The following is a 17,211-nucleotide window of genomic DNA, read 5'->3' on the forward strand; positions in this document are numbered from 1 at the left end:
TTTGTGTGAAGCCACAGAAAATGGGAAGAGATACTAAACGAGTACTTTGCATCAGTATATACTGTGGAAAAGGATATGAAGATATAGACTGTAGGGAAATAGATGGTGACACCCTGCAAAATGTTCATATTACAGAGGAACAAGTGTTAGACATCTTGAAATGCCTAAAAGTGGATAAATTCCCAGGACCTGATCAGGTGTACCTTAGAACTCTGTGGGAAGCTAGAGAAGTGATTGCTGGGCCTCTTGATGAGATACTTGTCTCATCAATAGTCACAGGTGAGGTGCTGGAAGACTGGAGGTTGGCTAACATGGTGCCACTCTTTAAGAATGGTGATAAGGACAAGACAGGGAACTATAGACCAGTAAGCCTGACTTGTGGTGGGCAAGTTGTTGGAGAGAATCCTGAATGACAGGACGTACATTTGGAAAGGCAAGGACTGATTAGGGATAGTCTATATGGCTGTGTGTGTAGGAAATCATGTCTCACAAACTTGATGGAGTTTTTTGAAGCAGTAACTCACAGGATTGATGAGGGCAGAGTGGTAGATGTGATCTATATGGACTTCAGTAAGGCGTTTGACAAGGTTCCCCATAGGAGATTGATTAGCAAGGTTAGATCTCACGGAATACAGGGAGAACTAGCCATTTGGATACAGAACTGTCTCAAAGGTAAAAGATAGAGGGTGGTGGTGGAGGGTTGTTTCTCAGACTAGAGGCCTGCGACCAGTGGAGTACCACAAGGATCGGCACTGGATCCTCTTCTTTTTGTCATTTACATAAATGATTTGGATGTGAGCATAAAAGAGGTACAGTTAGCAAGTTTGCAGATGACACCAAAACGGGAGATGTAGTGGACAGCAAAGAGGGTTACCTCAGATTACAACAGGATCTGGACCAGATGGGCCAATGGGCTGAGAAGTTGCAGATGGAGTTTAATTCAGATATATGCGAGGTATGGCATTTTGGGAACGTAAATCTTAGCAGGACTTATACACAATATCTAGATTAGAGGGGTGCTGGAAAAGCACAGCAGTTCAGGCAGCATCCAAGGAGCAGTAAAATCGACGTTCGGGCAAAAGCCCTTCATCAGGAATACAGGCAGAGAGATGATGGAGAGGAGGGTGGGGATGGGGAAAAAGTAGCATAGTGAACAATAGGTGAGTGGGGGAGGGGATGAAGGTAGTAGGTCGAGGTGGGGGAGAAGCGTGGAGTGGATAGGTGGAAAAGAAGATAGGCAGGTAGGACAAGTCATGGGGACAGTGCTGAGCTGGAAGTTTGGAACTGTGGAGAAGTGGGGGGGGGGGGGGGGATGAGGAAACTGAAGTCCACATTGATGCCCTGGGATTGAAGTATTCTGAGGCGGAAGATGAGGCGTTCTTCCTCCAGGCGTCGGGTGGTGAGGGGGCGGCAGTGAAGGAGGCCCAGGACCTCTAAGTCCTCGGCAGAGTGGGAGGCGGAGTTGAAATTTTGGGCCACAGGGCGGTGTGGTTGATTGGTGCGGGTGTCCCAGAGATGTTCCCTAAAGCGCTCTGCTAGGAGGCATCCTGTTTTGCCAATGTAGAAAAGACTGTATCTGTTGCTCTCAATGCGGTTTCCTTTACATTGGGGAGACTGGACGCCTCCTAGCAGAGCACTTTTAGGAACATCTCTGGGACACCTGCACCAATCAACCACACCACCCTGTGGCCCAGCATTTCAACTCCCCCTCCCACTCTGTCGAGGACTTGGAGGTCCTGGGCCCCCTTCACCGCCACCCCCTCACCACCCGACGCCTGGAGGAAGAATGCCTCATCTTCTGTCCGGAACACTTTAACCCCAGGGCATCAATGTGGACTTCACCAGTTTCCTCATTTCCCCTTCACCCACCTCATCCCAGTTCCAAACTTCCAGCTCTGCACTGTCCCCATGACATGTCCTACCTGCCTATCTTCTTTTCCACCTATCCACTCCACCCTTCCACCACCCCCCCCCCCAACCTATTACCTTCATCCCCTCCTCCACTCACCTATTGTACTCTATGCTACTTTCTCCCCAACCTCACCCTCCTCTCCACCCTTCAGGTTCTCTGCCTGTATTCCTGATGAAGGCTTTTGCCAGAAGTATCAATTTTACTGCTCCTTGGATGCTGCCTGAACTGCTGTGCTTTTCCAGCACCTCCCTAATCTAGACTCCGATTTCCAGCATCTGCAGTCATTGTTTTTACCTTATACACTTAATGGTAAAGTCCAAGGGCTTGTTGCTGAACAAAGAGACCTTGGAGTGCAGGTTCAAAGTAGAGTCGCAGGTAGATAGGACAGTAAAGGCGGCGTTTGGTATGCTTTCTTTTACTGGTCAGAGTATTGAGTACAGGAGTTTGGAGGTCATGTTGCAGCTATACAGGACATTGGTTAGGCCACTGTTGGAATATTGTGTGCAATTCTGGTCTCCTTCCCATTGGAAAGATGTTGTGAAACTTGAAAGGGTTCAGAAAAGATTTACAAGGATGTTGCCAGGGTTGGAGGATTTGAGCTACAGGGAGAGGCTGGGGCTGTTTTCCCTGGAATGTCGGAGGCTGAGGGGTGACCTTGTAGAGGTTTACAAAATTATGAGGGGCATGGATAGGGTAAATAGGCAAACTCTTTTCCCTGGGGTCGAGGAGTCCAGAACTAGAGGGCATAGGTTTAGGGTGAGAGGGAAAAGATATAAAAGAGACCTAAGGGGCAACTTTTTCACGCAGAAGGTGGTACGTGAATGGAATGAGCTGCCAGAGGATGTGGTGGAGGCTGGTACAATTGCAACATTTAACAGGCATTTGGATGGGTATATGAATAGGAAGGGTTTGGAGGGATATGGGCCAGGTTCTGGCAGGTGGGACTAGACTGAGTTGGGATATCTGGTCGGCATGGACAGGTTGGACCAAAGGCTCTGTTTCCATGCTGTACATCTCTATGACTTAGAGTCATAACTCTAAGTGACCAGGAAGGTTGATGAGGGCAGGGCAGTAGGTAGAGTCTCTATGGATGTCAATAAGGCCTTGATAATGTTCCATATGCTTTGGAAGGTTAGATCAATGGAATCCAGGGAGAGCTGGCAAATTCGATACACAATTGATGGCAGGAAGCAGTGAGTAATAGTGGAACGATGCCTGTCGGCCTGTGATTAGCAGAATGCCTCAGGAGTCGGTGCTGTGCCCATTGCCGTTTGTTATCTATATCAATGATTTTGATGAGTATGTAGAAGACATGATTAGTAAGTTTAGAGATGACACTAAATAGGAGGTATCATGGACCGTGAGGAAGGTTATCAGAAATTGCAGCAGGACCTTCATCAGCTGGGGGAACTGGGCTGAGTATTCCTGATGAAGGGCTTATGCTCGAAACGTCGAATTCTCTATTCCTGAGATGCTGCCTGGCCTGCTGTGCTTTGACCAGCAACACATTTTCAGCTATTGGCAATTGGAGTTTAATATCGATTAGTATGAGGTCATGCATTTTGGAAGGTCAAGTCAAGGTAGGAGTTTCTTGGTGAATGGTCAGGCCTTAAGGAGTGTAGAGGAACAGAGGAACTTTGGAGTTCAGGTGCACAGTTTTCTCAATATGGATTCTCAGGTAGACAGGGCAGTAAAGAAGTCTTTTGGCACAGTGGCCTTCATCAGTCAGGCACGGAGTTTAAACGTTGACAAGTTATATTGCAGTTGTATAGGACGTTGGTGAAGCTGCAACTGAAATATTGTGTTCAGTTTTGGTCACCTCGTTATAGGAAGGAAGTTATTAAACTAAAAAGATTTTGCAGAAGAAATTTACAAGGATATTGCCAGGACTCAGAGGTCTGAGTTACAGGGAGAAGTTGGACAAACTGGGACTTGTTTCTTTTGAGCAGAGGAGACGGAGAGGAGATCTCACAAGTGCATAAGATCATGAGAGGCATAGATAGGATGAATGCACTCAGTCTTTTTCTGGGTTGGGGAATTGAGGAGTACAGGGTATCAGTTTAAGGTTAGACGGGAAAGAATAAATGGGAACCAGAGGAGCAACGTTTTTGTTAAAAACAGAGGTTGGCATGCATGTGGAATGAGCTGCCAGTGGAAGTGGTTGAAGCAGTTGGCATTTGAACAAATGTGTGGATACAAAAAGTTTAGAAGGATACAGGCCAAGTACAAGGAAATGGAGTTAGCATTGATGGACATTTTGGTTGGCATGGACCAGCTTGGGCCAAAGGGTCTGTCTCTGTGCTATCGGACTTTATGTCTTTGATCACTACATTGCGTGTTGCAGCTACTCGGAGTTAATCAGGCCTGGTTCTTCTGGCTTGTCACACACAGATGATAGATTGAAGACAGAATAATTTCAAACCGCAGAATAAAACAAGAGACCTGTGCTCAGTCAACTCATGTCACAAACTAGCATTTCAACATAGGCAAGATGCGAATCATTGATTTTGTACTTGTTTGAATAAAGCTAATAATACTGTGAAATCTCACTTATTCCTGGAATGGCTCTTGCAGCTATCATAGCAATTGGCTCTGAGATTGGCTCTCTCACCTCCTCCCAGAATAATAAATTGAAGTGAAACCCAAGGTTTTACAGAGATTAACTGAATAAATTCAAACAAATTAATTATTCATTGATTTAATGAGCTGTAGGATTGAGTATTTTAATTTCTACAATACATTCTCTCAATGTCAATGGCTCATCTCTGGTCAGACTTTTTTTCCTCCACATTATACAATTGTTACCTGGTCATCCGCACGAATGCTGCGCAGCTTCATGATCAGTTGAAACCGTAGAAAATTATTGGTTCCCATTGACTGCAGCTCCAACAATTTACAAAGCGCTACCAGCTGTGGTCGAGTTAAGTTATCCAGTGTTAACTCATCCTCAAACAATTTAGAGAAACGCATGATCTCCTCATTACTCGGTCGCTCTCCAGAATCTCGAACCTAAACAGAACAATATTACCTTCAAGCATTGTCACAATTTAAAAGATGATTATAAATGTAATCAAGTCAATCTTCCAAAGACGCATTTTCTTTGATAGCAAACCAGAAAAGTTTAAAGAAATGAATCCTCTCGGGAAGGGGATGTTGACGACCTATGTCACAATCACCAACAGCATCTTCCCGATTTCCATTTCTAAACTTGCACTTGGAATATATAAGTTGCTAAACAAAAACAAAGTGCAGAGGAGTATTGACAAATGCTGACAATAATACCATCATTGCGACCACAAAATCTAGGCTGAGCTCTCTGGTGTGCATTTACAGAAATGACACTGTGCATTTACAGCATTTGGATTTATTTTTCATTGGCTTAAATCATATAGCATTTAAAGCCCATCCCTAACTGTCCTGCAAAATAGTGATGAGTCACTGTGTGAACTTCTCCAATCCATGTGATGAAGGGACTTTTCATGCCTTTGCGTAGACAATCCAGAATTTTCAGCCACAAATATTGAAGGAATTGCAACATTTTAAAGAAACCTTGGAATGGAACTTGGGACACTGATGTTCTCATTGACATGCTGTCTTGGTTCTTCTAGACTGTAAAAGATAATAGATTTGGGAGGTGCTGTTGCATGAGTCTTAAAGAGTTCCTGCAGTGCATATTGCCAGATGACAAAGTTCAAATCAGAAATCTCCAACATTAAGGCGGCCCTTTGGCACATTAGAGTATGTGGACAGTCAAAACAACCACCTAACTATTCTAATTCCATGTGCCATCACTTGGCTTCGAGCCTTGTGGGGCTTGGCATTACAAGTGCACATTTAAATATTATTCAGCGGGGATGAGGGGAAATATTTTTTCATCTCAAGGGGAATGGGAATCTGAACTCCCTGCATATCAGAGTTGTAGAGGCACAAATCCTAATTAGGATTTATGACATGCAGGGAGTTCAGATTCCCATTCCCCTCGAGATGAAAAAATATTTCCTCACATTCCCTCTGAACCTTCTGTCCTTTAATTTATATCGACGCCAAGTCATTGATTCCTCCATCAAAGGGAAACATTCCTTCCTGTATTTTCTTACTATGCCCTCAATTTTACACACCTTAATCACGAACTCTCACAATCTTCTCTGCTCAGAGGAAAACAATCACAGTCTAACCAATCACTCTTCATAATGAAACTCTCCAGCCCAGGTAACATGCAGGTATATCTACTCTGTGCCATCTTCAATGCAATCACATTCCCTCCTCTACAATGTGAATTCCAGAACTACACACAATACTCAAGCTGTGGCCTGACCAACATTTTATACAGCTTCAGCATAACCTCCCTGCTCAAACTTTCTGCTTCAGCTAATGAAAGTAAATATCCCATACGCCTTAACCACCTTCTCTGTCCTGTTGCCTGCAGGGACCAGTGGACATGCACACCATGGTCCCTTTGATCCTTGGCACTCCCCTTCATCACTCTCCACAACCTTGTCACTAAGATCTTCATCGGATGGGCCAATGGACCAAGGAGTGGAAGATCGAGTTTAATCTAGATAAATGTGAGATGCTGCATTTTCGAAAGGCAAATCAGGGCAGGCCTTAAACACAATGGTAAGGTCCTGGGGAGGGTTACTGAACAAACCTTGGAGTACAGGGTTATAGTTCCTTGAAAGTGGAGTCACAGGTAGATAGGATAGTGAAAAGGACATTTGGTATGCTTGTCTTTATTGGTCAGAGCATTGCGTATCGGAATTGAGATCATAATGCAGCTGTACAGGATATTGGTTAGGCCACTTTTGGAATATTGTGTGCAATTCTTGTCTCCCTCCTACAGGAAGGATGTTAAGAAACTTGAAAGGGTTCTCTCCTGCAGGACGAGACTGAATAGGCTGGGGATGTTATTCCTGGAATGTTGGAGGCTGAGGGGTGACCTTATAAAGGTTTATAAAATCATGAGGAGTATGGAAAGGATAAATAGAAAAGGTTCTTTCCCTGGGTTGGGGGGGAAGAGTCCAGAACTAGACAGCAGAGACTAGGGTGAAGGGAGAAATTTAAAAAGGAACCGATGGGGCCATATTTTCACCTAGGCTGTGATGTGATTATGGAATAAGTTGCCAGAGGAAGTGTTGAAGGCTGTTACAACTACAACAATTAAAAGCCATCTGGATGGGTATATCAATTGGAAGGGTTCACAGGGATATGGGCCAAGTGCTGGCAAATGGGACTAGATTATTTAGAATATGTGGACAGAATGGATGAGTTGGACTGAAGGGTCTGTTTGCATGCTATAACTCTAAGTGTATCAATCCTGCCCTCATTTCCCAGGTAGCACCTCACCTGCTCAAGGTCTCATTATACTCTGGAGGTAACCTTCTTGGCTGTCCACTACACCATTTTGGGGTCATTTGCAAATTTACTAATTATACCACCTATGTTCACACCCAAATCATTTTCTATAAATGGCAGAAAGCAGTTAACCCAGCACCTGCTTGTGGCACACCACTGGTCACAGATTTCTAGTCTGAATAACGACCCTCCTCCACCACCCTGCCTTCCACCTTCAAGCTGGTTCTGTATCCAAATGGCTAGTTCTCCCTGTATTCCACATGATCTAACCTTCCTAACCAGTCTACCATGAGCAATCTTGTCGAACACCTTATTGAAGTCCATGTTATGACATCCAGTGCTCTGCCCTCATCAATCCGCCTTGTCACTTTTTCAGAAAACTCAAGTTAGTGAGACATAATTTCCCACACACAAAGCCCACATCGACTATCTCTAATCAGTCCTTGCCTTTCTCAATACACGTAAATCCTGTACCTCAGGATCCCTTCCAACAACTTGCCCAGCACCAATGTTAGGCTCACAGGTCTATAGTTGACAGGCTTTTCCTTATTCCTTTCTTAAATAGTGGCACCACTTTAGCCAACCCCCAGTCTTCCAGCACCTCACCCATGGCTATCAATGATACAAATACCTCAGCAAGGGGCCCAGTAATCATTTCCCAGACTTCCCACAAAGTTCCAGGACACATCTGATCAGATCCTGCAGTCTTATCCACCTTTTATACGTTTTAAGACACCCAGCACCTCCTCCTTTGAAAGTAGGACATTTTTCAAGGTGTTGCTATTTATTTTTCCACATTCTCTAGCTTCCACATCCTTCTTCATAGCTAACAATAACGCAAAGTACTCATTCAGTTTCTCCCCCAACTCCTGCGGTTTCACACGTGGATTGCCTTAAAGAGCCCCATTCTCTCCCTGGTTACTCTTTTATCCTTAATGTATTTGCAGAATCCCTTTGGCAAATAAGGTTGTGGAGAATCCAAAGGTATCTCATGTCCCCTTTTTGCCCTCCTAATTCCCTTCTAAGTATACTTCTCCTACCTTTACACTCTTCTACTCTATCTCTCCTGTCTACACCTGGTGTATGCTTCTTTCTTTTTCTTGATCAAAACCTCAATTGCTCTAGTCATCCGGCATTCCCAACACCTACCAGCCTTGCCTTCACACTAACAGGAACACACTCTCTGGACTTTTGTTACCTTATTTTTGAAGACTTTCCACCTCCTAGCTGTCACTTTATCTGCGAATATCTGCTGCCCAATCAACTTTTGAAAGTTCTTGCTTCATGCCATCAAAATTTGCATTGCTCCAATTTAGAACTTTAACTTTTAGGTCTGGTCTATTCTTTTCTATCACTATTTTAAAACTAATAGAATTATGATCACTTGCCCCAAAGTGATCCCTCACTGACACCTCAGTCGCTTGCCCGGTCTTATTTAGCAAGAGAAGGTCAAGTTTTGTACCTTCTCTAGTAGGTACGTACATAAACTGAATCAGAACATTTTCTTGTACACACTTAAATTCCTCTCCATCCAAGCCCTTAACTACAAGGCAGTCCCAGTCTATGTTCAGAAAGTTAAAATCCCCTGTCGTTACCATCCTGTTGTTGTTCGAGATAACCAAGACCTCCTTACAAATTTGCTTCCCGCCTCAGACAGGATCTGTAGTACAATTCCAATAAGGTGATTACCCCTTTCTTATTTCTCAGTTCCACCCGAATAATTCCACTGGATGTATTCCCAGGAATACTCTCCCAAAGAACAGATGTAATGTTATTCCTAATCAAAAGCACTAGTCCTCCTCTTTTGTCCTGCTTTCTCTCCTTCCTGTCGCATTCATGCCCTGGAACATTAAGCTGCCAGTCCAGTCTTTCTCTGAGGCACGTTTCTGGAATTGCTATCATATCCCAGTCCCACGTTCTCAACCGTGCCCAGAGTTCATCTGCCTTACCTATCAGGCCTTTCACATTGAAATTGAATGTAATTTAATTTACCAGTCCTACCTCAGTCTTTCCTTTGTTCCTTCCTGTCCTGATTGTTTGACTCACTCCTTTACTCAACTGCACCAGTAAATGTCACTTGATAGCACTGTCTGCATACCTTCCATCATTTAGCAGGAGATTGGTTAATAGGATAGTATTTCGGCAGATTGGTTTTGTTCTTCTCATTGTGACAGAAAGTGTGTCTAATATTCCACATCATCATGCCGATACCAGTGTTAAGCGGTCTTGTAGCACAGTGCTCGTTTTCTGTTTAACCAGAACCATGTGGTAGCTACAGCACCATAGCCTCCCCACATTTAAAGACTCCACCATGCATTCTTGGCACGAGCAAGCACCATCCTTGCATCCTTGTATCAGGCCACATGGGTACAAATTGTTTGAAATATACGTCTGCTGCTTGAGCATGAACAACCACCAGTTGGGTGAGGTGCAAAGGCACTGCTATATTAGCATTTTCAACAAGTTAATTAATGTGTGCATCTTAAATTTAATTCCCTGAAATTACAGGTGAAACAAGCTGCTTGTCGGAGGAAGTATCTCAGATTAGGAATAATTAAATTTGCTTCAAACTTCTTGGATGAACTTTATTTCCCTCCAAGCACGTGTTTCCACAGATTAAAAATTATCAAATGTGAATCCACCAAAGCAGAAAATGTTAGAGCCTTTATACTTCTCACACCTGTCTCACTCCTGCAGCCAGTGAATAAGGCAGGGATATAACTTCATGGGCATTAATAACCCTCAATCCACATTCTCTAGACAGCTAGTATAAGCTGCAAAATTTTCACATTATCAAATTCAGTCCTGTAAATGCAAATACATACTTTTACCTTCTGATAACAATCAATGGATACTAAATCAAAAGGATTAGCACTAATTGAAGGTGATTGAGATCAGTCACAGTCTGCTGTCTCAGAACTAAAGCTTGTGTTTAAATAAAACACAAAGAGACAAAAGTTAATACTAAAAATTAAAAAGTATTAGACAACTGTAATTTTCACTTGTGCATTCAATATTGGCAACAAACCATAAGTGCAGCTGAAGTCTAAATTTTACCTTCTGAAAGAAAGTAGAAAAGTCTTTCGTAACATCACCCTTAGCCGCTTTATTTCTTAGAGCAATCTCTTCAATTGTATCTTGAAGAAATTTTGCCATTTCAAGCTTCACTCTCAGCTCCTTTTTCAACCTTTCTTCCTAATGGAAATGAATAGTCATTAGCTTTCAAACACATTAGATGTTTCAAAATAATACATTTCCAGTATTTGTATCCAATACAATTTTATAACCTGCTTAACAGGTTTCAATAAACACCTAATTTGTTCTACTCAAGTTCAAGTGAGTCATTTACTAGTTTTCACCAACTTAGAACAATTTCTATTTTAGTCTATCAAGGGGGAGGACATACGTCTTAGCCAATGTATCATTGAACAAGCAGGAGGTTGGAAGAGCACAGCAAGCCAGACAACATCAGGTGGTGGAGAGGACCAATGTTTCGGGTATAAGCCTTTGCCTCAGACTTGTATCACAGTGATACAGCTGCAGTGTAAAATATCACTACTACTTCTGTTGCACAATGGAAGAAAAATGTTTGATATGTGGATGGCAGCAGAAAATAGTGAATATTTGAAGTCTAATGTATCAGGCAAAACTAGGAACTTACAAATACTTCAGTCACTTTGTTCTGCAGAACATAAAAAAAAGTTGGTATATTCTGTCTGTATTTAACTAACTTAGCTTGGTAAAAAGCTGAAATTTGGAGTGAATCGGAGCAGGGAGAAGACAAAAGGATAGCTAGCCAGGCTGCTCTAAATTACTAAGTGACCTAGGTACAATTAGATGAGAATTAGCTAACATAGCCCAGTGCTGAAATAACAGGCCATTAACTTGTCAGTCAAGATTCACATAAGGTTTGTATTTGGGAAAGGTGAAAGTAGACTGTTTACAATGTCAAGGAAGAAAAGAACAAGGTGTTGATTATTAGAGGGTGAGTACTTTTTAAGAAACGAATGTATCAAGTACTGTTTTAGGCAAAATTTTGGTTTGTGAACATGTTCCATTTTGATTAGATTCCCTACAGTGTGGAAACAGGCCCTTTGGCCCAACAGGTCCACACCGACCCTCCAAAGAGGGTCCCATTTCCATCTGACTAATGCACCTGACACTACGGGCAATTTAACATGGTCAATTCACCCAACCTGCACATCTTTGGACTGTGGGAGGAAACCAGAGCACCCAGAGGAAACCCATACAGATACAGGGAGAATGTGCAAACTCCACACAGTCACCAAAGGCTGGAATCAAACCTGAGACCCTGGCACTGTGTGGCTGCATGATAACCACTGAGCCAACGTGCTGTCCTGTTATTCTATTAATTCCTATTAACCTATTGATTCTTGTTAATCTATTTACAAGTGTTTTAACTAATGGTCTTTAAAGCAGTTTACTACCTTCGCAGCACATAATAAATTTTCTGAAGTGGAAACATTGGAAAAAATTTGAAAACACCTCAAGCTTAATTTTGAGGCTCAGTTTTAAAACTTCATTGGCACAAATAATGTAACAATTAGACAAAAGCTAGAACTTCCTAATTCAGATAACACCTGCCTTAAATTTTGTGTAACACAAACATACTTGCAGAATTTTTAGTTCAAGTGCTACAGGTTTGTAACAATTCAGATTAAACCAAACATAGTCCAACTTGAGCAGTTAACACCATGCAAAACTTGACATGTGGTGCTTTAGAATATTACAATACACAACCTCTCCAGTGAGGAAATCTATAGGTTGGATACACTAGGACAGAAGCGTTTTGAGTCCACCTGTGCATTATATGAGAGCATGGAGAGAGGAGGAACATAAATATTTGGGAGATAAATGAATGCTTACGTTTAATGTCTTAGGCTTCATACAAAGATAAATATCCATGCTTTGCTCTGGTTTACATACTGGGTATTAGACATTCTAATGTAATATCATTAATCCAGAAATACCCTAAAGTGACTTCAGTCCCAGGCATTCCAGACTGGAGAGATTAGAAATGCATGCTAAAACACAGTGTCGATACATACTCACCTTCTTTGATTTGGTCTCAAAGGTTGAAGGAAGCATGTTAGGGAAAAGTTTAAGGACAACAGGAAGAAGAAACTCCATGAATGGAACAATGATGAATACTAGGAATGGCACCAGGCGAAAGAGATCAGCACATGTCCTCAGAAACTGTTAAGGAGATTTAAAAAAAAGTTAAAATTCAAAAGCAATTCCTTTAATTTCACTTAAAAATGTTTGACAATTAATGACAGCGAAAAGCAGATTTGCCTGATTAAAACTTGAACTGATATAATTTTCCTCATGGTATAGTCTATGAGGGTAAATTTACTGGACCAGTAATTCAGAAGTATCTGACAATAAAAATGAACCAATGCTTGTCGTGGGAAAACACAAGTCATACAGCCCATTGGGCCAACGCCATTTCTTTGTTCCAGTTATTTAAATTAATCCCACTCCCTCGACCTTTCACTGGCACTTGAAAATTCTCTCCAAGAAATTGTCCATTTCCAAATGATAATATGATGGTTATTCCCACAAATAAAAATGTAGGCCATTCATCGTGTTTTCTGCCAACCAATGGGATCAGGACTGTTCTGATGATCCACTTGCCTACTTTTCCCCATAATCTAGATTCGCTGATTAAAAATCTGCCCATCTCAAGTTTGAATATACATAACAGCCCTCTGTGGTAAAGAATTCCAAAGATTCACTACCCTCCAAACAAATTCCTCCTCATCACTTTACTCAATCTGTAAAGCCTTACACAGAGATTACACCCTCTGGTTATAGAAACTTGTCACAAGGAGAAACAACCTCTCCTCCAAGTCATTAAGATAAACAGTAAATTAATGAGGGCTCACCACCGAACCAACATGCTGCCACGGTCATCAAATTCTTGCCAAAACAGGATTGAAACCCAGGTTTCCAATACATTACCTGGGTCTACAGATGAACAAAACACCTATAGTCATGACTCTATAGTCATACTGAGATTAGTTGTTTAAATTTTCACCACCGTTCACTACTTTATCTGGCAGGACTGCAAAACTTAGATCTCCTCCATTGGTTGTTAGCTTGCTTTTCCCAAATCACTGTTTCTATTATTTGGTATACATGAAATAAAATGAAGTGTGACATGTGCCCATTGTAGCTCACCACAATTTCAAATGCACCTGGTGCTGCTCCTGGGATGGCTTCCAGCACTCTTAATTAAAGCAAGGTTTCATCCCTGGTTTGGTGGAGCAAAACACTACAACTTCAGATACGGAGGGAATAAAATGCTGATTATGATTTCCCAAAATTCGCTAAAGGAACAGTCTTAACAGCTTGTATTTATCAAATGTGGGAAGCGGGGGGCGGGAAAGGAAACTATGGGCCAGTTAGCCTCATATCCTCATATCTATAGTCAGATGTGTGCTGGAATGAATTGCAAGCATGACTTGACAATCTACAAAGGAACCTCGATTATCCCAACGAGATGGGCTGGCAGTATTCCGTTCTATAATTGATAATTTGGTTAATTGATTCAATGCCTCTCCTCTGGGGCTCGTAGTTTTCTGAAGTTTCCTTTGTCCTTGCTCTGCCTGCCTTGCTCCCCACTCTGTCTCAGGATTTAATTCTGATCAGACACATTTGTGTTTAAGGGACCCACAGCAATGCTGAAACCCCAGGCCGTCCCTGTCCCCACCCCCAACCACCAACCCTGCCCAGCGCCACCCTCTCTCCCTCCAACTCTGGGGCAGCCAGACTGGACACCAACAGCAAAACTGCTGCTGCCTTTGAGGGGGTGAATCTCAATAGTACACACACACACACACACCTTTTTAACATCAACCTTTTGACAAGTTCCACCTTTACCCTGTCCAGGACAATGATGGAGAGATTATCTGGGGAAAAGTGTCCTTAGGGTACACTCTTGTGTAGAACTCCAGGGAAAGTGTTAGGGAGAGAGAAAGAGAGGGTGGACGGTCAGTGGAGATGGTGCCTGGGCTGCCATCGATGTCCAGGACTGTTTTCAGCAGCATTTCAATCAGCCAAATTCATTTTTAATTATTATAACAAAAGACATGATCAGTGTTGGAAACATCTTTTGATCGGGTTTCTATCGGGACCTTGAGATCTTCGGATAATCCGAAATTTGGATAATTGATATTCGGATAATCGAGGTTCCTCTGTACTTAGGAAATCGATGATTCTGCAAATGCTTCATTCAAAAATCTAAAGACCTATCTCTAGCAAAAACATAAATAACACATTTCCCAATGTAAGGGCAAATTACTCATGACATTCTGGATTGTTTTCATTCATTCTTTCAAAATAAAATGCTGAGCCTAAGTTAATAAAAACAAAGGACATTCTGACTAGAATGTCACTGTTTAACAAGAGCATCTGGTAAGTAGTGACGCAACACATTCAGTTTCATCATTGTTCTCTTCTTCATCAGCAAGTCTCATGAGCAGGCCGGAAGCAAAACAACTGATCATACACTAACTCATGGCACAGAACATACTGGAGTTAGAGAATTTTTTGTTTCATTAGTTAACCTGAGCACAGAAATCGTAATATAAATTATTGAATTACCATATATTCTGGTTTGTGCATTCCAATCCACCATGTCTACAATGTGCTTCGAAGAAACATGATCATTTGTACAGATACTGTTGTGGAATTTGCAACAAGATTACTCAAGCAATCAACCACAAATGATTGTGATTTTGGGTTGAGAAGTTGTTTAGAAATTTTAAAGCTTCACTGTGGAGCTCATGGCTACTCTTTCATTGCAGTGTTATGACCACTAGCTTTCAAAATACAACCTTGCACAGTAAGTAGCAACTTCAAACTAAGTTTTCCAATTTCACAATGTAAGAGAAATGTAGTTTTTTCATATGTCCATCCCGAGCAGCTACATATAGCACATTGCACTCTTTGGCTGTTTCCAAGTACACAACCTAAACGAATATCAACTAAACATGGAAGACCATCTGAAAGACACTGTCTGCCCAAAACGTGCTCATCTTCCAATGCAAGAAATTGCCCTCAAGGGAGTTTTACAGACTGGCACATTCTAAAGTTTGCTCCATGCTGAGTGAAGGACGAAAGCTTAAGGTAGCCACTGCAGATGCGCAAAAGGGAAAATTTGCTATTGCAGCTCTTGTCTCCCTTGAGGCTAGAAACTGGAGCACTCATTGGGCAATATGCTTTGCAAGGAATGTGTCTGTAAGTCAAAAGTATTGAAAACATATTGAAACATTTCTGAGTGCTATGTTGTGCTTTGGGAAAAATGTCATATCTACTGCACTGAAATTTTCACTGGTTGGGGAGTCTAAGAATAAGCAAACATGAATTCCATTTGTGTGGGAAAGACTTTCACATGCAAAGGATGGTTGATTTTTTGAACCGTCTTCCACAAACAATAGTTTATGCTCAATCAATTACTATTAGAAACCAAAACGAGATAAGTAACTTTATCTCATGTAAATATATTAAAGGATGTTGGGCAAAGGAGAATCAAGGGATTTGGATTACAGATCAGAAGCTAGCTCAATGAGAATGTGAATGAGAACTTTGAGGAGCTGGGATACAGCCTTGAACAGATCAAGATTGAAGAAGTTGATGTGCTGGAAATTTTGGTAAACATTAAAATTGATAAGTCCCCAGGATCAGACCAGATTTATCCTAGGTTGCTCCGGGAAGCGAAAAAGAAGGTTGCTAAGCTGCTGGCAAAGATCTTCACTGCCTCACTCTCCATGGGAGTTGTACCGGAGGATTGGAAGGAAGCAAATGTCGTTTCTCTTTTCAAGAGGGCAATAGGGAAATCCCTGGCAATTACAGATTAGTCTTACATTTCTGGTCAGCAAGGTTTTGGAAAGAATTCTGAGGGATAGGATTTATGACTGTTTGGAAAAGCATAGCATGATTAAAGGCAGTCAGCATGGCTTTGTGAGGAGCAGGTCATGCCTCACAAATCTTATTGAGTTCTTTGAGGAGGTGACAAGACAGGTCAATGAAGTTCGAGCAGTGGATGTGGTATCGACTTCAGTTAGCCATTTGATAAGGTTCCCCATGGTAGGCTCATTCACAATGTCAGAGATATGGGATACAGGGAGATTTGGCTATCTGGATTCAGAATTGGTTGGCTGACAGAAGGCAGAGAGTGGTTGTAGATGGAAAGTATTCTGCTGGGAAGTCAGTAATGAGTGATGTCCCGCCGGGCTTTGTTCTTGGGCTTCAGATAAGATAGCACTGAACTGCCTTCTTGAATCAGTCCATCTAGTGTCAGTAAACTCAAGGCTCTAGCAATTTGTTTGATCTTATAATAGCAAAGGAATGCCAATCTTCACCACAGTTCCAAGTCAGGACAGAGAGAGGGACTAGGAAGAGAACTTGTGTAATGGCGTTTCTTTGCAGCTGCTGCCCTTACCCTTGTCCTTCTAATATTGTGGGTTTGCAAGGCAGGAAATGATTCTTGAGATCCAACCACGACGGGATGAGACATTAGTTTGCATTCTGGGGGTGGATTTTACAGTCAGTATAGGTGTGAAGGGCATCATGGAACATGATCCCTGGTGATAAGGAGGAGGAACAGCATCCAACTGGGAGGTTGCTGAGACATTGTTGGAAGAACCTGGTGTTAAGGAACAGCCCCAACCATGATATTACTATAGTGTCTCCACTCCCCATTTTTCCTCTAACTGAAAAAAAGGCAAGGTTCAGAGGAGAGGAGACAGATTATCATGAAAAGGCTGGCTTGCAACAAGAGTTCCAGCAGGTAAAAAAGAGTGCAGGCCTAAACAGCTTCTGGAAAAGGCTGTTGGTGAGTAGCATGCAATGTGTGAGAAATTGTTTTTGGAGCAGAGCAGACCAGCAGCTTCAACTCAGTATTAAAAGTATTTGATGCT

At 42.1% G+C, this 17,211-nt stretch overlaps 1 protein-coding gene across 2 annotated transcripts in view; it reads right to left on the reverse strand.

The window, feature by feature from the left end:
- letm1 (leucine zipper-EF-hand containing transmembrane protein 1) overlaps positions 1 to 17,211 on the reverse strand; it is an 87,923-nt gene that overhangs the window by 34,411 nt on the left and 36,301 nt on the right. For both annotated transcript variants that reach the window (XM_060846486.1, XM_060846410.1), the window contains exons 4-6: positions 12,338 to 12,481; positions 10,322 to 10,459; positions 4,718 to 4,921 (exon numbers count right to left, since the gene is read on the reverse strand). In XM_060846486.1, the coding sequence (XP_060702469.1) occupies positions 4,718 to 4,921; positions 10,322 to 10,459; positions 12,338 to 12,481 (486 nt within the window). The remainder of the gene's footprint in view (positions 1 to 4,717; positions 4,922 to 10,321; positions 10,460 to 12,337; positions 12,482 to 17,211) is intronic.

This window comes from Hemiscyllium ocellatum, chromosome 1 (genome assembly GCF_020745735.1).
Source record: "Hemiscyllium ocellatum isolate sHemOce1 chromosome 1, sHemOce1.pat.X.cur, whole genome shotgun sequence".
Lineage (NCBI taxonomy): Eukaryota > Metazoa > Chordata > Chondrichthyes > Orectolobiformes > Hemiscylliidae > Hemiscyllium > Hemiscyllium ocellatum.